General features: G+C 38.6%; 2 protein-coding genes across 4 annotated transcripts in view; one reads left to right on the forward strand and one right to left on the reverse strand.

Annotated features, from left to right (window-relative positions):
• The window catches only part of SMAP1 (small ArfGAP 1), a 131,322-nt gene extending 105,876 nt beyond the window's left edge, over nucleotides 1-25,446 (forward strand). For both annotated transcript variants that reach the window (XM_019749321.2, XM_019749322.2), the window contains 4 exons: nucleotides 16,127-16,254; nucleotides 21,043-21,214; nucleotides 22,081-22,388; nucleotides 24,532-25,446. In XM_019749321.2, the coding sequence (XP_019604880.2) occupies nucleotides 16,127-16,254; nucleotides 21,043-21,214; nucleotides 22,081-22,388; nucleotides 24,532-24,666 (743 nt within the window). In that variant the 3' untranslated portion in view covers nucleotides 24,667-25,446. The remainder of the gene's footprint in view (nucleotides 1-16,126; nucleotides 16,255-21,042; nucleotides 21,215-22,080; nucleotides 22,389-24,531) is intronic.
• B3GAT2 (beta-1,3-glucuronyltransferase 2) overlaps nucleotides 21,403-25,975 on the reverse strand; it is a 77,414-nt gene continuing 72,841 nt past the window's right edge. The window contains exons 4-5 of one of the 2 annotated variants that reach the window (XM_019749323.2): nucleotides 25,839-25,956; nucleotides 21,403-23,690 (exon numbers count right to left, since the gene is read on the reverse strand). In XM_019749323.2, the coding sequence (XP_019604882.1) occupies nucleotides 25,870-25,956 (87 nt within the window). In that variant the 3' untranslated portion in view covers nucleotides 21,403-23,690; nucleotides 25,839-25,869. Of the gene's footprint in view, nucleotides 25,957-25,975 lie in introns of both variants that reach the window. The other variant, XM_074333169.1, reaches the window with a different exon arrangement.

Consider the following 25,975-nt stretch of genomic DNA (forward strand, 5'->3'; position numbering starts at 1 on the left):
GCACATTCTCTCTCTCTCTCTCTCTCTCTCTCTCTCTCTCTCTCTCTCTCTCTCTCATTGGCAGAGTCCGGGGTGCGGGAGGTGGGGGAGTCCCTTAAGGAAAATAAAATAATAATTCTGGGGTAGCCTTCTAAAATGTGCTAAAGTAAAATTTAATTTTGATTAACTGAAGCAATGCACTTTATACCTAGATCTACTGGCTAGATTCTTTTTATATATCTGATGATAATAAGAAGTGCTCATTTTAGTTTAATGTCATATTTATTTTCATGGCTGATAGATATACGTTGTTTGCCTGGCAAGTAAACAGGCTATTATTCAAGGAATACTTGTACTGTGCTTATCTACAAATATTGTCAGCTCTTTTTACATTTTTTTCCTCTTTTAAAATAGCTTGATAAATGGTTATTTTTAGTAATATCTGAGCCTTCAAGCAGTAGTTAATTTTTTTTAAATTTTTAGTTTGGAGAAAGATTAACATTTAAGGAATGAAAGATAGTTGAAGGGTAGAGTTGAATTTCATATACTGCTTTGCTGAAAATTGATCTTGGTTGTTATTGAGTAAATCTCTTTTTTTTTTTTTAAGAATTTGAGCTGAATGTTTTATTCATTTTTTTAGGGAGCTCTGGTATAACATGGAAATATCCTCCATGGAGGTAGAAATCTTCCGTGGTGGTAAAAATAATTAGTATATTAGAAATATTTTTTAAAAACTGTAATTTTGAAAATAAAGCTTCAGTCCAAGACTCTAAATATAATTATGTTGAATTCTAGTCATCATAGTTTTTGTATTTTATTTCCTTTGCTATAAATGAGAGAAAATAAGAAAGACTTATTGCCAAAGTAAGAAAATATTTTACCCAAACTATATACATCTTTTTCTTCATTGTAGCCTGTCCTTTCCAGTCTAGGTGACTAGTTTATTAGTTTATAACTTTGAAATGTAAGATATAAACTAGACTTGACTCTTTTTCTACAGACTCATTTGTTGAGTCACCAAATACTTATTAAGTGTCTATTATGTGTCTGGGCATCATTGTGGGCACCAGAGAGATAGCTATGAAAGAAAACAAAAATATCTGAGCTCTTGGATCTTTCATTCTGTCTGAGGAGACAGTGAATCAATAGTTAAGAAAAATGTGTCATGGGTCATATATGGTAAGTGCTATAGATAAAAGCAAACAATAATAAGTGGCTGTAATTTGAAAAGGCTTAGGGGTAAGGGTGCTCACTGAGACATCACTGGAGCAAAGACCTGAAGAAGTTGTGAGTATCTGGATATGTGGAGCAAGAACATTCCACGCACAGAGAGCAGCAAGTGCAAAGGCTCTCAGTAGCAGCTTACTTGTGTGCAAGGACCAGCAAGTATGACAGTGCGGCTAGAGTGGAGCGATCTTGGGGGGGGGGGGGGGGGCATAGTGACAGTGGAGAGGAATAAATGATGAGAGGGGTGGGCAGATTGTGGCTTTGGCTCTTACTGAGTGTCCTGGAAATATATTGGAGGGGTAATCTGACTAGTTTTTAAAGAATTGTTGTGGCTACTATGCTATGTTAACAACAGATTGTAGCAGGGCAAGCCTGGAAGCAGGGAGACCAGTAAGGAAACTATTAACAATAATACAAGTCAGAGATGACGATGGCTTAGAGTAAGACATGGTATTGGAGGTTATAAGAAGTAAGCAGGTTCTGGATGTTTTTAAAAGATAGAGCCAGTAGGATTTGCTGGCCATTTGAAATCATGGGATGTTTACCTTTGGGAATAAACCTGTAGAACAGGTTTCAGGACAAGAAAAATTGCTATAACAATGTCTTAAATGGGGTCTAGTAGACAGTGAGTGACTGGCTTTAGATACTCAACTATTGCTGCAGTAATGTTGCATAGCAGGTAACCCCCAGAGCTCAACAACTTATATCAGGAAACATTTATTACAAACAAAAACTCACAGACACAGATAACAGTTCAGTGGTTACCAGAGGGAAAGGGGAGATGGGAGAGATAGAAAAGGGTAAAGGAGGTCAAATATATGGTGATGAAAGGAGATTTGACTTTGGGTGGTGAGCACACAATGTAATATGCAGATGATGTATTATAGTATAGAATCGTACACTTGAAACCTATATAATTTTATTAACCAATGTCACCCTAATAAGTTTAATTAAAAAAACATTTATTTGTCTGACTTTGAGGTCTGTGGGAGTCAACTAGGCTGTCTCTGCTAAAACTTCATTTGATATGTTTTCTACCTTCTGATAATTTCTGGGACTGCTTAGCAACTACATCATCGTCACGTAGTGTGTCTCCATTTTTCAAGCTCTTATAAGTGTTTTCCTATCGTCTGCCACCCAATCTTAAAGCCAATGCCACAAGTTTTAGGGTTTGGTGATGGCAGTACCCCTCTTCTGGTATCAATTTCTGGGATGGTCAGCTATTGCTGCCCATGCTACATAGCAAACAACTCCAAAATCTCAGTGGCTTGCATCAGTTAACATTTATTTCTCTCACTCATGGGTCTGTGGATCTCCTGCGATAACTCTCTTGTAGAAAATGGTAGAACTTCAGGAAACTGTCTTTAGGGGGGAATCTGTGTTCATTTACAGCAGGAAGTTGAAGGGAATCTTTGAAGGAGTGGTGAAGGATATATCGAGTATTTTGCTGGTGACTGACAGTTTTAAATCATACACTGGAAGCGTTCCAAAGGTGGGAGGGGTGGGAGATAAGGTCAGAGAGAGGGATATCTTGCTGATGGAGTTTTAGCAGCAGGGAACAGGGAATATCTTAACCAGAGCACATATAGCTCTTCATTCCTGCTGGTTATCAATGTCCTAAATTCTTTTATAAATATATACAGACATTTTTTTAAAGCTGTCTTAAAGATGAGATTTGATAAGTTCCTGAAAGCCTAGGAGACCACAGAGAATCAAGAGTCCCTTTCAGCTCAAAATATACAGTGGTCCTAAATCAGGATGGATTATTGGTGTCTACCTTGGGCAGCAGACAGTTTTCCTGCTCTTAAGCATGTCACTTTCCCCTGATGGTACTCTGGTTTTCTCCTATAAATGGAAATACAGTAGAGAGTAAGGAGCAAGTGCCTTGAAGTATGATTTACGCTCATGCAAAAATGATAGCGTATCCCCATATGAGTGAGACCAGAAGAAGCATTAACTTAAAACATTTCCAGAAAATACAGAGAAACCCCCCCCCGCCCCAGAGTTAATTTAATTCACTTTGAGTAGTCTCATAATAGGGTAATAGTTAAGATCATTTTTTAGTACAGTTGTGGGCCGCAAAATGACTTTTCTGTCAACAATGGACCATATATACAACGATGGTCCCGTAAGATTATAATGGAGCCAAAAAATTCCTTTTACCTAGTGACGGTGTAGCATGGTAGCATCTTAATGCCGTGTAATTACTCACCTGTTTGTGGTGATACTGGTGTAAACAAACCTGTTGTACAGCTAGTCGTATAAAAGTACAGTAGTAGGCTGCACCACCTAGGTTTGTGTAAGTACACTCTGATATTTGCACAGTGATGAAATCGCCTAACAACTCATTTCTCAGAACGTATTCCCATCGTTAAGCGGTGATAACTATAATTTGATCTTCTCTTTAAATGAGACTTTGGTGAGCCCATGTTCTTTTCTTCAACCTGGTGACTCCAGCTAAATCTTCTTCCTTCACCTCACCTTTCCTGATCTACTTACTCCCCATCCCAAGGTCAAACATAAAATGCTCTCTATATACTTTTTTGCAAGAATCAGCAATTTTTTTCTGAAAAGGGCCAAATATTTTTGGCTTTGCAGGTGATATGCTTTCTGTGGCAACTATTCAACTCTCCCATTGTAGTGTGCAAGTAAACATAAACAAATACATAAAAAAATGAGCATGGCTGTGTTCCAATGAACTTTAAAAATAGGCACTAGTTTGCTGACCTCCGCTTTATGTTCCTACCTGCAAGAATTGCTTCATATTTAGGTGTAAATTCCCATTTGAAGGCTGTAGAAATACTATTTACTCAGTGCTTTCTTCTCTAATACCAGAAATGAAGTCAGATACTTGGTTATTACCTGTCTTCTAGTCTTGGATATAACCTAAGATCTTGAGGCCCCTCTTGACTAAGAGCGAAATGGTATGATCCCTGAATACTCTAATCAAACTCCAGACTAAGACACATCTTGACTTGAATATATATGTACCTCTTATGTTAGAAGAGAACTGAAATCAGCTTCTAGGGCTTGTGGGGGTGATGGTCTTCATGTCCCCTACAATGGCCTCTAAGTATTCAAGCAAAAGAAAGAGGCTCACATCTCTCACTTTAAATCAGAAACTAGAAATGATTAAGCTTAGTGAGGAAGGCATGTTGAAAGCCAAGATAGGCCAAAAGCTAGGCCTTTTGTACCAAACCATTAGCCAAGTTGAAAATGCAATGGGAAAGTTTTTGAAGAAAATTATGATGCTACTCCAGTGAGCACACAAATGATAAGCGTTATTGCTGATATGGAGAACGTTTTATTGGTCAGGATAGAACAAACCAGCCACATCATCGCTGTAAGCCAAAGCCTAATCCAGAGCAAGGCCCTAACTTTCTTCAGTTCTATGAAGGCTGAGAGAGGTGAGGAAGCTACAGAAGAAACATTTGAAGCTTGCAGAGGTTGGTGCATGGGGTTTAAGGAAAGAACCAGTCTCCAAAAAAGTGCAAGGTAAAGCAGCCAGTGCTGACATAGAAGCTGCAGGAAGTTCTCCAGAAGGTCTGAGACAGTGAATGAAGTTGGCTGCACTAAACATCAGATTTTCAATGTAGACAAAACAGCATTATGCTGGAAGAATATGCCATCCAGGACTTTCATAGCTAAAGAAGAGAAGTCAATGCCTGGCTTCAAAGCGTCAAAGGACAGGCTGACTCTTGTTAGGGGCTAATAAAGCTGGTGACATTAAGGGGAAGCCAATGCTCATTTCCCATTCCCACAACCCTTGGACTCTCTAGAATGATGCTAACTCTGCTCTGCCTGTGCTCTATATGGAACAACAAAGCCTGGCTGACAGCACATCTGCCTACAACATGGTTTACTGAACATTTGAAGCTCACTGTTGAGACCTACTGCCAAGAAAAAGAAAGATTCCTTTCAAACTTTCACTGCTCATTGACAATGCACCTGGTCACCCAAGAGCTCTGATGGAGATGTGCAATGAGACTAACGTTTTCATGCCTGCTAACACAACGTCCATTCTGCAGCCCACGGATCAAAGAGTAATTCCGACTTTCACTTTTTATTATTTAAGAAATACTTTTCATAAGGCTATAGCTGCCATAGATAGTGATTTCTCTGATGGATCTGGACGAAGTAAATTGAAACACTTCTGGAAAGGATTCACCATTCCACATGCCATTAAGAACATTCCTGATTCATGGGAAGAAGTAAAAATATCAACATTAACAGGAATTTGGAAGAAGTTGATTCCAGCCCTCAGGGATGACTTTGAGGGGTCCAAGACTTCAACGGAAGAAGGAACTGCAGGATGTGGTGGGAACAATAAAAGAACTAGAATTACAAGTGGAGCCTGAAAACCTGACTGAATTGCTACAATCTCTTTAACGGATGAGGAGTTGCTTCTTATGGATGAGCAAAGAAAGTGGTTTCTTGACATGGAATCGAATCTACTCCTGGTGAAGATACTATAAAGATTGTTGAAATGACAACAAAGGATTTAGAATACTCCATAAACTTAGTTGATAAAACAGTGGCAAAATTTGAGAGAGTAGACTCCAATTTTGAAAGAAGTTCTGGGTAAATGCTATCAAACAGCATTGCGTGCTACAGAGAAATCATTTGTGAAAAGAGTCAGTGCAGCAAACTTCATTGTTGTCTTATTTTAAGAAGTTGCCACGGCCACCCCAGCCTCCAGCAGCCAACCTCCCTGATCAGTCAGCAGCCACCAAAATTGAGGCAGCACCTCCACCTGCAAAAAGATTGACTCGCTGAAGTCTCAGATGATGGTGAGCATTTTTCAGCAATAAAGTGTCTTTAAGGCATATACATTTCTTTTAGCTATCACACCTAATTGACTTAAGTATGGTATAAACAACTTTTATATGCACGGGGAAGCCCCAGAATTCATGAGACTCACTTTATTGTGGTGTGGAACTGAACCCACAATATATTCAAGGTACGCCTGCAAAGGAGTAGATAGAGGTTCCCTCAGTTTTCAGTTATTTGAAAAGGTCAAGGAGTATACAGCTTTGAGCAAGTTTTAAAGTTTTTCGTTCACGTTTGTATTTCAGGAACTAAAAGCTTTACTTATTACAATGGCCAAGTTAAGATAGGTTGACAATGGTAATTAAGCATGTACCAATATATAACCTACTTAGTTATCTAATAACATGTACTATAGTTTTATATAATGAAAGAAATGACTATATTACCCTTTTTTCCCCCCTAAGTTTTTTGTTTAGAAAAGATTTTCTGGACAGAAACAAACGAAAAGATAAAATACCAACAGAAATCGCTATATTTACCTTTAAAGCAGAAAAGTCCTACAGGGAAATATCTATTTCCTAAAGTCCATGTGCTGTAAATTAAAACAGGTTTGGGAATGAGCTAACGGAAAGAACACCAGGCTGAGCATCAGCGGCCCTCGGAAACCTCCAGTGTTGTGAGCTGAGCAGACCAGGAGGACGTTTATGTACTTGTGTGAACACCCCTCTTTTCCGGGGGAAGGGATAAAGCAAAGGAAGACTCCAGCACAAGCGCCTGAAGTAATTTTATAGGCTGTGAAGTTTTTCAGATACAGTTTAAAACCTGATAAAAACTTAAATTGCTTCTGCTCCGAAGAGTATGTTCAGTGAGCTATTATAAACTATCATTACCCTTTCAAAAAGGAGGTCTTAGGAATTGGTTTTATTTTCGCATAATCACACCTATGGGGGGAAAGAAGGTGCAGATAAATGAATATATTTCTGTAGAAGAACTGGGAATAAGCAGATACTTGATGGCAGCAGAAACGGTGGAGGACGGCTCTTAATGATATTCCGGACTTTAGAAGTGAGCGAGAGGGGGCAGCTTCTCGGTGGTGCCGAAACAGCACAGAACCTCTGATGGACAGGACAGCAAAGAGAGAATATTCAGGTGCTTGAAGAAGAGAAAAATGACCTGTGAAGGAGGCTACTTCTAATTGCCTAAAAGTGGCTGAAACATAAGACATTTAGTTATCGTGGTGCATGAGAAATCTGGAGGCATGGCGGCTCAGGAAGAGGTGGAACAGTGAGGTCCAGAGCCAGGCTGCTGCTTCCTTCTTCCCATTCTACCACCCTCGTCACAGCACTGACTTTAATCTTTAGGTTTGTGCCCTCGTGGTCACAGCACCTTCCTCGTCCTAACAAGACCACATCCAAAGGATGGTTTTTCTTTCAAGATTTTTCTCAGAAAGGAAATTTTTTCCTGAAAATTGCCCTATCAGAGTTCTCAGGGTCCCCTGATCAGAATTGGATTATATGACCTCACTCTAGTTGTAATGAGGCTAGTAAAACAATATTCAACTTCTAGAGTGGGAGGTAGCCTTTGCCATGGAGTAGCACTCGTATGGGGCTTTGGCAGTTGTAGTAAGTACCATGTTTTCCTGAAAATGAGACCTAGATGGACAATCAGCTCTAATGAATCTTTTGGAGCAAAAATTAATGTAAGACCCGGTCTTATATAAGTATGATATATGATATGATATGATATGATATGATATGATATGATATGATATAATATATAATACCAGGTCTTATATTAATTTTTGCTGCAAAAGACGCATTAGAGCTGATTGCCTGGCTAGGTCTTATTTTCGGGGAAACACGGTATCTGGCGCAGGTGCGTTACATCCTTAGAACAACACACACACACACACACACACACACACACACACCCCACCCCCCACCCCCCTTGTCCTCCTCTTTTTCCTTTGTTTAAATACAAAAACCTTAAGCTAACAAAAGTTAGCTTCCAAGGCATAGCTTCTGGACAGTAGAACTAAGACCCACATCTCTGACTCCAAAGTCCAGTCTCAGCTCTTAAGGTGAACCAAAGTAAGGTGTTTGACTCAACAGACATTGGACCTATTTGTGAAATTGATAGCTGGCAGGATTGTGTCATAAGAGGAGCACCGGTTTTAGAGGCAGTACCTGTCTTGGGTTCTAGCGTCTTATCTGGGAAATGGAAATAAGAACGCTGCTGTGGTTGGTGCCAGAATACATGAATACAGAAATGTGAAGCACCTAGCTCTAACTTGCACGCAGTGCTGTGCTGAGCCGATAACCTGAACGTCAGGTCAGAGATTAGTAAGAGCTAGCTTGGGGGTAGGGACCATGGTCACAAAGCTTGGGCTTTGGTCTATGGAGGATTTGTAGCTGCCTAAAAGAGCTGAGGCAGTTGGGTGGCCTCAAAGAAATCTAGTCTGTCACCATTTGTTAAACATTTAGGAAGAAATTTGTTTTATGCAATTTGGTATTTCATATTTATATATTTCTTTTGAGGCTGTAAAATGGTACAGAACTAGTTGAGATATATATCGATATATACATATATCTTAATATATATGTATACCTATATATAGATATGTATATCTATATGTATATCTTTATATATGTGTTGTGAATATCTGTATGTAGACATATATTGAAAACATTGAATTCTACGAAGATTACTCCTCAGACCACTTTTCCGCAATCTTAGACAGCAGCTCTAAATTGTGTATCTCCTGAAAGAGCTATAGTGCTGCAGGGCTCCAGCGCACAGCATTGGCGTCCCCATGCAGAGGGCATTCCTGCTCCTGAACCGGCTGAACTGTAAGAACCTGCATCGTGGAGGGGCTCAGAAAGGGAGGGCTAAACAGAACGAGAATGTTAAGATCGTCTTTTCAGACCACTTGAGTCTTTTTAGTACATCAGCCTAAATACTACTTACTTAGCATTAAGAAAGATTCGTTAAAAATAAAAATCAATTCCACTTAACTGTCAGGCACCTATATTTTTTAAGCATATGAAAACAATTTATAGCTTGAAAATTTTAATGTGCTTCAAATGGACATTTGTGACTTTAATTTACAAAGTAATGCATGGGAGTTTTATTTCATTTCTTAAAGCAAGTTACGTGTTTCAATACAAAGGAATTCCAAATAGTATGTTTATTAAGGAAAAAGATTTAAATGGTTTCTTGAGTAGCATATGAAAAGGGTTTTTGGAGTAACATGAAAATTTTAAAGCTTTAGGAAGGAGTTTTGCCATTAAGGAGAGCAGAGCGTCACTGCATCTCAGGGAAGCAGCCTTCTTTAATCATTGCTGTTTTCCACTTTCAATTCATTTCTTAGGATGATGCCTCAGTGGTTACTGATGAAGAATTAGACTTGGCAGTTTTCATTGTAGCAAGGGTGTACTCAAGGCTAAATGTTCACGCTCAGTCAAAATCGGTAATGGAAAACATAACATCCATTTACTTACCATCTTCTTATCTGCCTTCAACTACATTAGTAATACTTAAAAGCTCATGTTGCTCTTTTGACTTTTTTTTATTTGTGCAAATAGATTATGACCAGTTAAATGCCTCTGACATTCAAGTAAGGGATGAATTCCATTAATATTTGTTGAGCCCCAGCAGAGTTTGTGGGACTCTAGTAGGAACCAGAAAATACAGATCTGTGTGTGCAAGTACGGGATGCGGTTTCAATCTGGAAACTAGAAGCCAGAGTTATCACTGAGGGGAGACATGGGATTACGTAAGAGAATCAGTTATGAGAATTCACTTTGAAATCTGGGATAATGTTAAAATTCCCAATTTAAATTATATTTTTTTCAATTCAGAGGTTAATTTTCTTGCTGTTGCTAAGTTAGACAAGGAGGAAATGAGGTGGGGTTTTTTTTTTTGGTGTGTGTGTGCTGTGCAAACTTATTTCAAGTAAAATCTAATGTGTTATGGAGGTTATCTTTAGAGCGAATAACATAGAAAAGATAAGCAGCTACTCAGGTAAACACAGCTCCTGGTATCTTACCTTTGTTAAAGCATTTTATGATCTAAAATCCATATGCCTCTGATGGAGCAGACAGCTTCGGAGTACCGGTCAGGAGCTATGGTAGCACACTGGGAACAGATCTGCAGGAGAGGAGAGGAAGGTGTGCCCCGGCCCTCTAGGCGGTTGGTAGAGGACACTGATGGCCTGGGGAGTTGTGTGGTGCTGTGCCAGCAGTGCTGCACCAAGCTGTGGACAGAGTGGCTCTGGAGGACACATTTCTGATGTAGAGAGAGAATTCCCACCTCATTGTCATTGATGCACTGGAGAGAGGAAGCCAGGGGGTAGGGGTTCCAGTCAGGAAGCAGTTGTAATAAGGGTTGTAGGCTGTGTAAGCTGTGGCTGAAAACAAAAGGGAGCCAGTGAGGATGAGTAGCAGTGGCCACAGGGTCTTCCCTGGAATGTGGCCCTGGACTCAGAGGGAGCGGGTTTCAAGGAGGGAAGATCAGCTCATGCTAAATGTGGTGATAGGTAAGGAGGGCAAGGACTAAAGAGGGATTTTGTAACCAGGTCACTGGTACTTTTCAAAACTAGTGTCACTCTGCCACTTTTTCTCCCACCAAAGTAGGACCACTTGACTGTTGTTTGCAGCATGGCTGTGCTATCACCAAGAAATGCTCCCATAATCTGTGTTGGAGAGCATTTCAATTCATGAATCATGTGTCGAGCATTTGCTTTGTGCCAAGCATTAGGGAGGCAGCTGCAGTGTCGCTTCCTGGTGAGAGGGTACGAGGGAGTCCACAGTGGCTCCAGGCTATAAACTTGGTGCCAGGGTGGAGTTAAGACGCCTGCCGCTTTCTGGGGTATGCGTGTCAATCTGAGTGTGTTCAGATGCCATTAGAAACTAAAAATGAAACGATCAAGGCACTTGGGAAGGTTGCCTGTTTGCAATCTCTGGCTTTGGGAGGACAGTCTGTCTGCCTGACGGAGCAGATGAGGGTGACATCATCTGTGGTGGCATCACAGACATGGTGCTGGGTCTTGTGGGCTCGGGAGTCAGAGCTCAGGATGGTGGTAAAGCCAGCCCCGCCCTCCAGGCGCTTTCACAGGGAGGGCCACCTGCCTGCTTTAACCCTGCATGGGGAAAGGGCACCTTTGCCTGCCCAAGGGCACCAGGAAAAGTTTCTCAAACTGGTGACAGCAGTTGAGTTTTCCAGGTGCACCACCAGACTTCTGTTGAAATCTTAGGCTCATTGTGTAAAAACTCCCTTCAGGTGTTCTGACATTGAACTGAAATACTTTATATCTGATCAGAGTACCTGGCAATAGAACTTAAATAAAAATGTTAGCATTAAAATGTTATTAAAATGCAATGTGTTATATTCTTATTTCCTTTTAGTTTATAAATAATCATTTAAAGGCACTTGGAATGGGCCAAGCAGCAGCCACTAAATATTGTTTTAAATATTAATACTTTACCTTCACTCATTTGAAGTGTCGGTGTCAGATGAGTTCTGGAACAGCCACAGTTAATAGAATCAAGTCTCACCATATGAATGATTTCTAGATGATAGAGACTGGCCTTCATGACTTTGTCATTTTGAAATGTTACCTTCTTCCAAAGCATCTGTCAGTGTCATGATGTGAAGTCGGCAGTGAGTGCACGCTGGGCAGGCCTTATGTCCATGTGCGATGGAACACTGATTCTAACAACTTTTTTTCTTTAGCTCAAACATTTTAACCTTTTCTTGTAAATTTCTGGTATGTGTACAGTTTAAAACAGTCGTCTACCAACTCAGTTTTCAGACAACACACTAGTCTGAAATCTTAAGGTGACATAGAAAGAAAATGGTTACCCACAAGCAACTAACTGTAGGCTGATGCCTTGTCTTTAAGATTGAAATTCGTTCTTCATTTTACTGCATTGTCCTAATTTCTTCTGTTTGCTCATTGCCTTTTCAAGGGGCCCTTTGTGCTTCATTATCGTTCTTTATGATGTTGTCCCCAGCTAAATTTCTTCCATTTGCCTTAGGCTTTTCTTGTACTCTGGATCTCCCATTATTTTTATTGTCCACCAACTACTGTTTGTGCATACTGATTAAAGGGGCTGCTGGCTCCTCCTGCTTCTGGCTGCTCCTGCCACCGTTCTGTAGCTGAGCAAGGAACACAACTCACACCGAGGTGCGTGTCTGTGGTGAATTCTGATGAGTTGTTTGCACAGACATCCACTTCTCTCACAGAAGGCGCTGTGTGGACTGGTCTGAGGTGCCCTCCACCCTGGAGGAGGAGGTTTTCCCTTTTGTTTGGGTGTGTGCCTGTGTGCATGTGTATTTTTGCACACAAAATGTAACCTATGCAGATTTAAATATTTTTCTTAGATTATGGTGATTTGCACTATTTAAACCATTTAATTTGAATACGCTTTATTTTTTTTAACTTTTAAATTATATATACTGAAAAACTGTTTTCAGCATCTTGGTATTCTATTGCTTTGGTGGCCTCTGAGCTTTTATTCAATCAGCAAAGACTGCTATTAGTGAACTCTGGATCAAAAGGACGCATTGAGCTCCCAGGGATTTGTGAATACTATTGACTCATTATGTGCCACCCTTGCTTCCGTCAGCCCAGGCTGCTCAGTGATGAGCACATCCATTGTATCCCTTCCTTGAAACTGAGAAGATACTGGGCGTGGTAGGAGAGCAGAATGGGGACATGGTGAGGAATTGGGAGTGTGGTACTGAATGGGTTTTGAACTGTTTCTGTCACTGCTTCTCTAACTTAGTACAAATAATGATAAACTATTTAAAAGTTGGTTTGTATTTTCAGAATTATTTTTGTTAGTGTCAGGTGTGCAGAACAACACATAGTGATTAGACATTCAGACCCCTCACAAAGTGAGAACACTCCCCCAAGTCTACTACCCCTCTGACACCGTACATAGCTATTACAATACCATTGACTGTATGCCCTATGCTGTACTTTATATCCTGTGACTATATCTTTTTTAATTACAGTTGACATTCAATATTATTTTATATTAATTACAGGTGTACAGCATGGTGATTAGACATTTATATAACTTATGCAGTGATCCCCCGATATGTCTAGTACCCGTCTGACAACTATATATATTTTTACAGTATTATTGACTATATTCCCCATACTGTATTTCACATTGCTGTGACTATTTTGTAATTACCAGTTTGTACTTCCTAATCCCTTCACCTTTCTCACCCATCTGAATTTTAAGTGATCTCTTTGTTCAGTTGTTGATGAAATGTGATTTAAAGAAAAGAACACTCACTAGCCTAGGGGTCAGAAGATTCTGTTCTAGTGCAAGATTTTGCTACTGAACCAGAGAAGCGACATTGAGCACGTCTTTTCATCTCTCTGTGCCCTGGTTTCTGTAACTGGAGATAATGGAAGGAGATGCCCTTCCCATATTTCATGGAAACAAAAATGATGACATGTAAACAGTCATTAAAATCATCCAGGAAACATTACGTTTATAACGATGGTAATGATAACTAGACTTGAACTGCCCTTTTTAAATACTGAAAATCAAAAACAACAACTTTCAAAATTAATTGAAACAATCCTTTTTAAATAATATGTTTAGCAAGCCAAGTTTAGTGAGTCAAATTAGCAAACATTGAAATCCATTGGGAACTTGTATTTACTGATTTTGTAAGGCTGAGAAGTTTTCATTTAGGTTAAAGATTTGTTTTTCAACAATTCTGGGACTACTTATTCTTTGTCCTAACAAGGACAATTGATGGAGGAGAAGTCTATCATATTAGTGGATCATATGGGTAGAAGACAGGGGTAAAGAAAAAAGAGAGCAGAGGGGAGTCACCTGGGTCCACGAGGCTGGATAGAGGAAAACCATTGTCAGGCCTGGAAGAAAGTTCTTGCCTTAGGTTTTGGAGCTAAATTTTCACTTGAAAGTAGTGTCAACCTTGCCACAAAGATCGCTATCCCCAAGCAGACACTCTTCTGTCTCATTCTAAAGGATTCCCAAGTCCCTTGGACTTATATTGTGAGTTGACTTTCATGGGAACTTCACTAACTGTGGTAGGTGGTTACAAAGAGAGCCCAATTTTGTTTGTGCTAAATGCCTTTTTGAGATTCCAAAAAGCATTTTTAAATAGTCTTTTTAATGGAATGAGAGAATGGAGCCGTTTACAGTGCAGTGGTAGAGACAGCAGTCATGTTACCTTGCAGTGAGGGAAGTGAGCTGTGTAGGCTTTGTATTAAGGACTGTGGGTATTTCCTGTTCTGTTTTTGTAATGGTGAAAGTCTGTAAACTACCTAAATGCCCAGTAGGGAAGGGTTGAATAAGTTATTGCAGGTCCATGCAATATCGTAGAATGCAACCCCCCCACCCCACAATTTTATTTAAAGAAAATTATTTTTGTGTTGTATTTTTATACATACATTGTTTTAAACATGTTTCTAAGCGCAGAATGTGGAATGGACTGGAAAACACAAAAGATCTTTAAAGAGGTCTAACTTTAAAATGAATGTTGCCATTTGATAAGGTTAGAAATGAAAAAAAATTACTTTCATGTATGAGTCATTTGAATTCTTTTATGTCATAGTTGCGTTTTAGCTTAAAATTCTACATATTATAAATCAGGAATCATTAATGCACTGTTTTATTTCTTCATATTGAACTTGTCCATAGTGCTAGAGATATGTGTAACACATACATGTATAATAAATGTATTTCTTTTTACAGTTCTGATAATGTGATATCACTTAAAATTATTGAAAAACATTTGTAGTTGTTCTCTAACAAACTTTTTGTGGGTTTCACACAGTTTTATAAATTAAGTATTAAATCTATTTTGTGACCATAATAATTTGTGATTCACTGAAGCTTAAACAGGGAAATAAAAGATACCATTTCTATAGTTGTACTTCAAAAAAGAAACCTATGAGTTTCTGTGGGTTGTGGTAGAAATACCCAGTTCATGGTAGACCTTCCATTAAATCTGTCAATTATTTGAGTACCTTTTCTATGCAAGACATGCTACTCAATGTTAAAGAAGTTTTAAAAGATGACTGATTTGCCTTTAAGGAGTGTATGGTATGTCAAAGAGATCAAATGAGGTTGTAAATTGTTAAAATAGAAGCTCGATTAGGATGTAAGTCCCATGAGATTAGAGTTGTGATGGCTCTGAACTTATTTGTGGTGGTGGCCACAGGAAACTGAGCTGTATGATGTTCCGTGTCGTGGAATACCATGTTCGCAAGCTCTCTCCAGCGCTCGCCCCTTACACTTTGTAAATTCTACAGTAACAGAAAAGGAGATATAGAAGAAACTTAAAAAACTGTTTTGAATGGTAGGGTAAGTAGGAAGCTGATAGGAGACGTTGGCACTCTGTCAGGGCCCCTTTCCCAGTACATTTCAGTGGCTTGTGCTGCCATCACAGAAGTTGGCTGTGAGGTTTATTTCAGAGTTGGCTGTTTAAGGGTTTATTTCAGAGTTTTATGGATTCTTCCTATTCTTCATATAGAATCAGTTTTCATAGTGTATGTTTGTTTTCTTTTTACTCTCCAGTTTATTTTCCTTATTGTAACTTTAAAATTCAACATTTCAGACATTTTAAATAACCAAAATTTCTTTCCAAGGTAGGTAAACATGATATGAAGTGATACCCAAAACACTCTCAAACACACACAATTATGGAGAAGCATTGTTTGTAAGAACATGGCCAGTTATCTCAAAAGTAGTATCTGTCATAAGGTTATGGGCATTAAATGAGTTAATATATGTGAAGTATTCAGAACAGTTTCTCGCATATGAGGAAGGATCAAGATGCAGAATGTGAAGAGCATACCATTGTTAAAAAGGGGTTTGGATATATAGCAAGAATGGGTGTTTGTACACACACACACACACACACACACACATTCTATTTGGATATATATAGATTATGGTGGGTAAAAAATTATTTCTGGAAGGATAAACAAAACTATAAATAGTTTGAGAAAGAGGATAGAACCTGGAGTAGAAGGGGAATATATATTTTATTGCTTACTTTTTGAACTATTTTTTAACCATATATGTTTAAAATAATGCCACGTTTCAGGTACTAAAATGCTCTCCGTTAAGATGAGAATCTGTGTTCTTTTCAGATGGCCCTGCTGAGGCACCAGTGACCAATGGGAACACTCCACCAGTGCCAGCCCTGAATGATGACTTGGACATCTTTGGACCAATGATTTCTAATCCCTTACCTGCAACTGTCATGCCCCCAGCTCAGGTATGTCGTAAGAATATAGTTTTATATAATGACTACTTCTTTTTTGAAAAGTTTCAAAATTTCAGTTTTGAAAGAATTAGTTCTGAACAGTCACTGATCCAAAAACCTCCTGTTCTTTAGGCCAGGGGTTGGCAAACTAAGCCTGCAGCTTGTTTGCAAATAAAGTTTTATTGGAACACAGCCATTCCCATTCATTTACATATTTTCTGTGGCTGCTTTCACACTACCAAAGCAAGATGAATAGTTGTAACAGACACTATATGACCCACAAGGCCTAATTATTCACTAAAATTTGCTAATTCTTGCTTTAGTTTTACGGAGTTTTCCTATGGACTCAGTTTTCATAGTGAATGTTTGTTTTATTTCTATCTGGTTTATTTTCCTTATTGTAATGTTAAAATTCAACATTTCAGACATTTTAAATCACCAAAATTTTTTTCCATGGTAGGTAAACATGATATGAAGTGATACACAGAACACTTTCAGACACACACATTTATGGAGACGCATTGTTTGTAAGAACATGGCCAATTATCCAATTATTTCAAAAGTAGTATTTGTCATAAGGTTATGGGGATTAAATTAGTTAATATATGTAAAGTACCCAGAACAGAAAATTCATATTCATACCTTTTTTATTTAATGATTTAAAAAAAAAATACTAGAACATAATATTAATGATCAGGATTTTATTTTAAGTATTAATGGTAAAGAAATTATGAATTGTCTTCTGATCATTACATGGAATTTCTTTTTTTGCCTTTATCCCTTAAATTGTAAATTGTTTAATACTTCAAATATTTTTTCATCATTATTGAGATATAATGGACAAAAGTTTAATATATTTTAAATGTATAATGTGATTTGATGTACACATACATTGTGAAAGATTCCAACTGTCAGGTTAATTAACACATCCATCACCTCACATATTTACTTTTTTTGTTTTTGGTGCGAACACAAGTTTTACTCTCTTAGCAAGTTTTAATTATACAATACAGTATAATCAACTATAGTCAGCATGTTGTTATACATTAGATCCTCAGACCTTACTCACCTCATAACTGAAAGTTTGTACTCTTTTACCAAGCTCCCTCTATTTCTACCCCCCCCCCAGCTCCTGCAGACACCATCCTGCTGTTTCTATGAGTTCACATTTTTTTTGATTCCACATATAAGTGATACTCCATGAAGTCATGCAGTATTTGTCTTTAAGGTGAAATATATGAACTTTCCGGAATACGGATTACTTAAGCATACAACTTTAAGATTCTATTTTAAGTTCATACTTTACAAATAAGCAGCCGGTTTGTTTTGGTACAGCATAATTTTTGAGGTGAAATATTTCCTTTTCTCTAGGAAAACTGAATCAAATGGGAATTGTTTAGATAAAGTTTTAATAAGAAAGAAGTTACATCTTATGAATACCAGTTACGTATATTTTTATTAACATACATTTATTGTTATTATGATTGTCATTATGTAATTACCAGTAGAATTGAGCAAATTGATTTCTTAGGAATAGTTGAAATTGTCTGCAGCATTGTTTATTTTCAGAAAAGACAGTCCCTTCTCCCCTACCCTCCGCCCTCCCCCCCCCGCCACCCAAAAAGGAAAGACTGAAGTGTTGCTGCTATTGCTTCAGTTAACATTAATACCTTGTGAATTTGTGCAGGCATGGGTATGTGTGTGATAATTAAAAATTGTCTGATGCTAATATTGTGGCTTTAGAAATAAGCATTTAGGATATTTGACAATCTGAGCATGAAAAGCAGTTTCTTTTGGTCTAGCATCCTAGTGAGGCCGCTTTATCTGCTAGACTTCTTTAGATTCCACTGGGCTAGGAGAGTTGCTTTGCAATTGCTTGGAGAATTAGAGGCTTCAGTGTACTTCACGTGTCCTGTTCAGTATCAAAACATAAGTGAAACAGTGCAGACTTCACATAACTCTTAAGAATCAGTAGCAGCATGACAAGGAGTGTGGGAGTGTATAGCTTCTGCGTTTTACGAGGGCTGGTCAGGCCTTCATGCTTTGGGCTTTCTGCATCAGTCACTGATAGAATAACGGCTGATATTTTTTAATCACACCTAGTTCTTCTGTTTGAACATTAGTTTTGTACCACAATTGTGCCCGTTTTATTGAGCCCTGTAAAATATTTGGGGAACAGAATTATTTCATCTAAATTACATGTAAAGGTTAAAATCCAGACATGTTTTCAAAATAATGTCTTTGAAAATTGGGAAAGGCAGGTTAAAGTACACCTTTTATGCATACACTGGTACTATGCAATTTTGGTAGGTTTTTATTCCATGAAATTGATTGTCTACCGGTAGGAATTACTGTTGACCCCTGAACAACAACATGGGGGTTAGGCGTCCTTGTGCAGTCGAAATCTGCATGTAATTTTTGACTCCCCCAAAACTTAACCACTACTAGCCTACTGTTGACCAGAAGTTTACTGATAACATGAACAGTTAATTAACATATATTTTATTATATGTATTATATTACAATAAAGCTAGAGAAAAGAAAATGTTAAGAAAATCATAGGGAAAATACATTTACAGTACCGTATTTATTTTTTGAGAAAAAAGTCCACATGTAAGAGGACCTGGACAGTTCAAAACTGTGGTTCAAGGGTCAGCTGTACACTGAACCTTATTCTTTCACTCCTGACTTTCATTTTCTGAGTGTCGTACAAATTCTAGTAAAATATTTTCCCACTCGTGAATATGATTGCTTTACCTGTCTGGCGGTGTAGTCTTCCCTAAGCAGGTTAGAAATGCTGACCAGAGTGTTCATGTGTACTGGGGGCTGAGGGAAATGGTTCCAGAGTCCCCTAAGGTGACATAGAGCCATCCCTTTCCTTCCCGCTCTACAATATACATCCACCAGCAACAATATCTGGACCTGCACGAGTGCCGTGGCCTGTCTGGTTCAGCCTTAGGCTCCCTTTTGGTGAGGGGTCCCTGCAGCCAACTGAAGTTCTCCTTTTATCCTGGAGTTGTAGTTTTAGCAAAGAGAGCACCAAAAGTGATAAAGGGACGTTTGGGTGCTCGCTGTCATGCTCTTTGGTTTGGCTGGGTTTAGACTGTGTCCATGTCCATGTGGAAGTCCCATGTTATCTCCCTTCATCAAAGGAAATGCCCATGTCTAGAGCATGTGACAGTTAGGCTGCTGTGGTATGCGACAGCAGTGATAACTTACCCAGCCATTTGGGGTTTCCACAGAGAATAGACTCCAGGGGGTTAGAGCAGGTTCTTGGATGGAACACAAACTAAACATGATGAAAAGATCACTGCATGTAGTGGCTGCTTTGTTACCTGACAACAGTAACTGTAAATACTGTGTGTTTAACCTTAACTGCCATTGTGCACAGCACTTCTTGTGGTCATCAAGCAACTCTGCAAGGTGGGTCCTCTTACCATCGCCATTTTACAGGACACAAGATAGGTTACAGGGATGCTAAGGGCCCGTGGTAGCCAGTGGGGCCCGAGTTCTGGGCCTGGCCGGCTGGCTCCAGGGCCTGCGCTCTCAGCCTCTGTCATCTGTGCTGCTTCATTGGTAGCGCAGATATGTTTTATTCAAGTGCATTGTTATCGTTGGTATTCCATCATACCCAATTTTATACATGTCAGATCTTTTGTAAAATTATGTGGCTTTTTCTAGCTCAAAATTTTTGCTTACTTCATTGTAATAGATTCAAAATACTGTTCTGCTTAAATTCATTTGTAAATATACAATGCTTGGATGTAATTTCTTGCAAGGCTTTTTTTTTAGCAAAGATGTTAAATGTTTGAATTTTTTTTTTTTGAAATTTAAGTTCAAGGTAAATCATATACATGATCTTAACTTCTATTTCCTACTCACTTTTGAGAAGACTCACTCAGTTTTTACTAATCTTCATCGAATTCCGTGAAACTCTTCCTATCGGAAACAGTTCCATATAAACAAATGTGAATGTAATTGAATAATGACCACAGAGATCAGTCAAGTTAGGTTATCAGTTGTGATTGTATAATACTATCTATGTGTGAGATAGAGGAGATTAAGTGAAAATTTTTGTTTTGTATTAAATGCCACATGTTTATTTGAATGGGTTCATTTGCCCCTTGTTTAAAAATGGAATACAAGGTATGGTTGAGAATATAGGTGTTGAAAGTTTTGCTGTATTTCCATTTCTAAGTAGACTAGAAGCATCCTCAGGTTGTGGTTAAAACTGATCTAGATTAGGTTTATGGGAATATTACAATACTGCTTTTGAAAAACAAAAGCTTTGTTTTTTTCACTTGATCTTAGCCAAAAGGCCGAGAAGCGATTGTTTTTTCAAAGAAGACAAAATCAGCTATTGCAGTGCTGTAATTGTAGAAATGCTCTTTATTGCAAGGGATACCAGTTCCTCAAAGCAGTAGTTGCTTAGGGAGATGCCTGAGCATCTCCCAGGAATGGTGGTCCTCAGACAGCTCCACACCACACCTGGTGTTGCACCCGTGTGTTCAGGATGTGATGGGCAAAAACGCAGCATCGGTCTAGCAGGTAAACAGAGTTTATTATGAGAGAGTTTCAATCTACCTCTACTACATTAACAAATTCAAAATAGGAAACATTGTACCTGTATCGTAGATGTTTCTGTGTGGGCTTGTCAACTATCCTCTTTAATGCCACTATTTCACCTTCTACAATTGTTTAATTTCTATCTAATTTCATAACTTCACTTGGATTTTAAGCAATGGATGAGCCATGTTTTAGCATGCAGAATTTGACAGTATGTTTTGGTGTTTGTCATAGGGGACGTCCTCTGGACCAGCAGCTGCCACTCTGTCTACAGTAACATCTGGGGATCTGGATCTATTCACTGAGCAAACCACAAAGTCTGAAGAGGTGGCAAAGAAACAGCTCTCCAAAGACTCCATCTTGTCTCTGTATGGAGCAGGAACCATTCAGCAGCAGAGTACTCCTGGTAATGAATTCATTCTGAAGTCTGATTTCAGTGAATTGCAGTGACATTACTGGAAATATGTCCTTTGTGGTGATAATAGTATGGGTTATATTTCTTCCCCAATTTTCTATGTAATGAGTACTTTTGTTGTAGTTTACATAACTTACAAAACTGAAACGAATGAAGCTATTAGAATTAAAAAGCAGGTACAGGGTTCACAAAACTTTATTCATTTAGAATTAACAAGCTGTTCACATATCACTTAATATTGTTTCACAAGCTTATAGAACATGGATTATTTTTGAATTTAAATTTGATTGGTATGAAGCTTATAACTGTACAGTATATTTTCTCTGCAAGGAAACATAGTCTGAATTATCATATGAATTCCAAAAACGGTTTCAGATTTTTAATAATTATGAAATACAAGCACAGTAAGATTTATTGTTTACCGTTTAAATCTGTCAGACCATTTCCTTTAAAATAATGAGCTAAAATTATATGACCTTCCAACTGCTACCATTAAAGCCAGACACAGTGAACACACTTGTGTGTTTGCAGACCTAGGATACAGTAATCTCATGCTACATAGTTTGCATGAGGTAGCTACAATAGAGATTTTATGTAGCTATTATAAAATGTATGCATTCTAATAAAATTGCTTAGGTTCATAACTGATTTGTCTGCGTTCTGGAAGTAACCAGCTCTGAGGTTGTACGAGTGAGTTGGTTTGAGCAGTAGGAGCAGCCAAAGCAGAATTAAAATTTTTGCTACGGGTAGTTCAGAAGGATGGTAATCCTTTTTCTGTGACTATAGAGGTGGGTGCAGCTGTATACAGCAGTGCTGTACTCTTCATCCATTTTCTTTTCATGGTTCTTACGATGCAGGTGTGTTTATGGGACCTTCAAATATACCATTTACCTCACAAGCACCGACTGCATTCCAAGGTTTTCCATCGGTGGGCATAGCGGTGCCTGCAGCTCCTGGCCTCATAGGAAACGTGATGGGACAGAATGCAAGCATGATGGTGGGCGTGCCCATGCCCAATGGCTTTATGGGAAATGCACAGACTGGTGTGATGCCACTGCCTCCTAATGTGATCGGCCCCCAGGGAGGAATGGTAGGACAGATGGCTGCACCGCAGAGTAAGTTCGGCCTGCCGCAAGCTCAGCAGCCCCAGTGGAACCTCTCACAGGTAAGGGTCATCTACTCTCTCGTTTATCCAGAATCACAGATACCAGATTTATTTTCTAAATGGTTTTAAATCTAACAATCTGGCAGAAAGAACTGAGTATAGGGATAATGCTGTATAAGGGCAAAATTGTCTATAGAGACTATTATCTCAGATAGACCAGTGAGCTGTCACTCTCACTGTCCCTATATTTTGAGTATTCTGTAAAGAAATATTAACCATTTTTGCATTTCAGGTTATAAATACTGTAATGGTGAATATTGCTAATCTGTCTGTAACAGCTAGAAATTACCTTGGGTTCCCTGTCGCCACCTTTGAAATTAGCAGCAAGTTTTAATCCAGCTCTCTGATGGGGCATTTTTATAGTCCACTTAGACCAACCAACCTGTCTTCACTAATTTGGGGTTTTTTTTGGTAACTTTCCAAATTAGGAAAAAATCCAGTGTCATATTCTCAAAGCACTATTGCGTGGGGGATCTAGGCTCTTCTCTATGTCATGTGGCTACTGCCCATGATTTATTTAAAAAAAAATTTTTTTTAATAAAAACCTTAGTGAAGTATTCCTTTTTATTCATCCAGTAATTATGATTATGTTTCAGAATAATACCCACTAGTTCAAGAATTCCCATAAGATATGAACAAGTCCATATTTGTCTCCAGACATCCTTTCATATAATGTAAATCCTATTTCTACCTAGAGCCAAGAGATGACATTTTAGTATTACCTCTTACAAATCCATTTGTCGTTTAGGTGCTCTGTTCTGACTTTCCTCTGGCTTCATAGAAAGGCCTTTAGAATCAGGTTCACGGTCGGTCTCCTCTCCCCTTCACATCGCCTATTTGACGTTCCTCTAGCATTTTGGTGAACTTGGCCTCTGTTCTGGACAGCTGTTTTACCTTGACAGCATTCAAGGAATAGTCTGTAGTGATTTCCAACTAATAATAGCAAAATCACTGTACATCCCATGAATGCTCCAAGCTGTTTTACTATCACTATTTAAAGGAATATCTTTATGACATTTGTCTCTGCTCTCTGGGAATCTCAGAAATAGTACTTACTAAATGGCAGTAACAGCTTCTGTGTAGCGACAGTATGACACACAGCCAGCTCAGGTTGAGGTGCTAATGAACCAGTGAGGCGTTAACGTTGGCCCTACTTCCAGGCTGTTCTCCGGCCCCCTCCGTGGAATTTGTTGGCCAATGACAAGGTGGTTAAAACATCCTTTAGTCGGGATCAGAGTGATCTGCCCCTGCAGACACTTATGCCTCATTAGCGATGTGATTAACATTAGTGTCTTTGAAAATCTGCAGACAAATAAACTTGATTAAAAATACAGTCCAACCCTGATCATAGGTTTTGAATCTACTCTGTACTGTGTGGTAATTCCTGCTTTTCCTTCACCTGTCATCAATCTTAGAGGTAAGAAAACTACAGAGAAAGAGTTAAGATGCTTATATACATAGGATTCCAGTCTGGAGGAAAAATACCTGTAATCTTACAGCTTAAATCATATAATGAAAATGAATTTTAGATGTTTATGTTGTTACCTAAGCAAAATGTATGCTTTATGACCTTTTAATATTTAGAAAGTACATAGCGCCATTTAAGATTTTAATAAAGGCAGAATAATAGCATTTTTTTTAGCAAATTTTATAATTTTGGAGTATTATACTTTCTTAGTCTTTAGTAGTTAAAGCGCTAGTATAGTTGAAAATTAGAGTAGTGGACTCGTCATGTACTCAGATACCAATTCAAAGGTTGCTTTGGTGCTTTTTTTCAGTTGTTAATCTTTGGGGCTAAGAAATTGAGTCTAAAAAAATGAATAAATATGATTGAGATCACTTTATGGACAATGCTAAAAAGTGAAAAGAAGTAAAGAACAAGAAGAGAGGAGTAACTCTTAGCTTTCTGTAGAAAAATAATTGTATGGTCTGCTTTTACCCCAGGGCTTTGATTCTCACGCTAATGAAAAATACTGATTGTAATTGCTATTAAACATCAGTAACTGACTGACTGAATCAACTTCAAATAAAGGCAGCTTCTAATAAAATAGGGTAACTGTTAGAAATGTCTAACTGTGGCTAAACAAACAGGAATTAAAAGTGAAGTAAGCGTCTCAAACTAAGCCTTTTCCATGTCTCCCAGATGAATCAGCAGGTGGCTGGCATGAGCATTGGCAGCGCGAACCCTCCGGTGGGCTTTGGCCAGCCCCCCAGCACGACCGCGGGGTGGTCTGGAAGCTCATCAGGCCAGACGCTCAGCACACAGCTGTGGAAATGAAGCCTGCAACACAGTTTCATCCAGAACTGCCACCTGACATTCCTTGCTAAAACGCATCTAGTTCCCGTTTATTCATGTATGTGTATTTTTTCTTTTTCCCCACTTGTTCATATTAAGAATTATCTGATTGACCGTGTTGGTCTGTACTGATTACATTTGATGTGGTGAAAAGCAGATTTTATGTCCAGGGCAGCTTTGCTCATATTTCCCATGACTTCATAAGCCACATTATTTGAGAAGCTGCTCAGTCAACTTGCATAATCAGTTTTACTTTCAATAAAATTATAGCTCTAATGTTTGCATATAAGGGAAATAGTTATCATGTTAGTAATACCTCTAACAGTATAAACCCCACCCCCAAATTAGCCAGTAATCCCGTAGGAAGGTACTGTCTGATCAGATGTTTAATCATATAGACTGTAAATGTATCACTGAGCACTGTTTCCTAGTGGATCAAAACTCTTTTATTTCGTCATTCACTTCACTGTGCTGTTGTTATGATGTGCTTAACAGGGAACGTAGTTAGTGAAAGGAAGATAAACCTGGATGATACTATAAAAATTCAAATTTGATCTGCCTCCTTGTAATTTGGATCTCTTCTGTACGCAGTGCTAACGTGAAGACCTTTCTCTGCACTATATGCAAACAGGGTAACTAAACAAAGCCACTTTCAATCCTTGAAGGTATATCCAGGTTTATGACAGTAATTGTGTTTACATTTTATGGTGCCTAGTATTGACAAAATGTTCTCTCCCTATATTAAACAGATGAATACATAGACCTTTTTTTGTGGGTTTTCTTTCCTACAATGTATACTGCCACCACCTTACATAAATTATTTTACGTTGCAAAGTGAGGAATTGGGGACAGTTAGTTGACCAAAATACATGTCATCTGTGTCTAAAACCTGTTCAGGTCTATCAATTATAAGGCCAAATGGGGAGAAAAAGGAAAAGTACGTAAGATATTCAGAATGGCATCCTGCAGTGTCATTAGCTGTACTGTACAAAGATCTTCCGGTTTAGTTGTAGAGAAAACATGCAGAACAAATGAAGACAAAAACATACATTTTATATCATCGAATTAGCTTACAGTAAGTGACAAGCTCTGTTGAAAGAGATGTCCCTCAGATGTCACTAAAGGCTGTTGCACTGGAGTAAAATGAACAGTACCTGGCCGGGCAACGCCAGCTGCTGCTCCAGTTTACACCTCGATCTTCACTGTGTCCAGGTGGTACTTGGGCTCGTTGGTTAGATTCACCTTCTCTGTCCGGGTGTGCCACACAAGAACCTACAGGGGACGGAAAGCT

Source organism: Rhinolophus sinicus, linkage group LG05 (genome assembly GCF_036562045.2).
Source record: "Rhinolophus sinicus isolate RSC01 linkage group LG05, ASM3656204v1, whole genome shotgun sequence".
Taxonomy (NCBI): domain Eukaryota; kingdom Metazoa; phylum Chordata; class Mammalia; order Chiroptera; family Rhinolophidae; genus Rhinolophus; species Rhinolophus sinicus.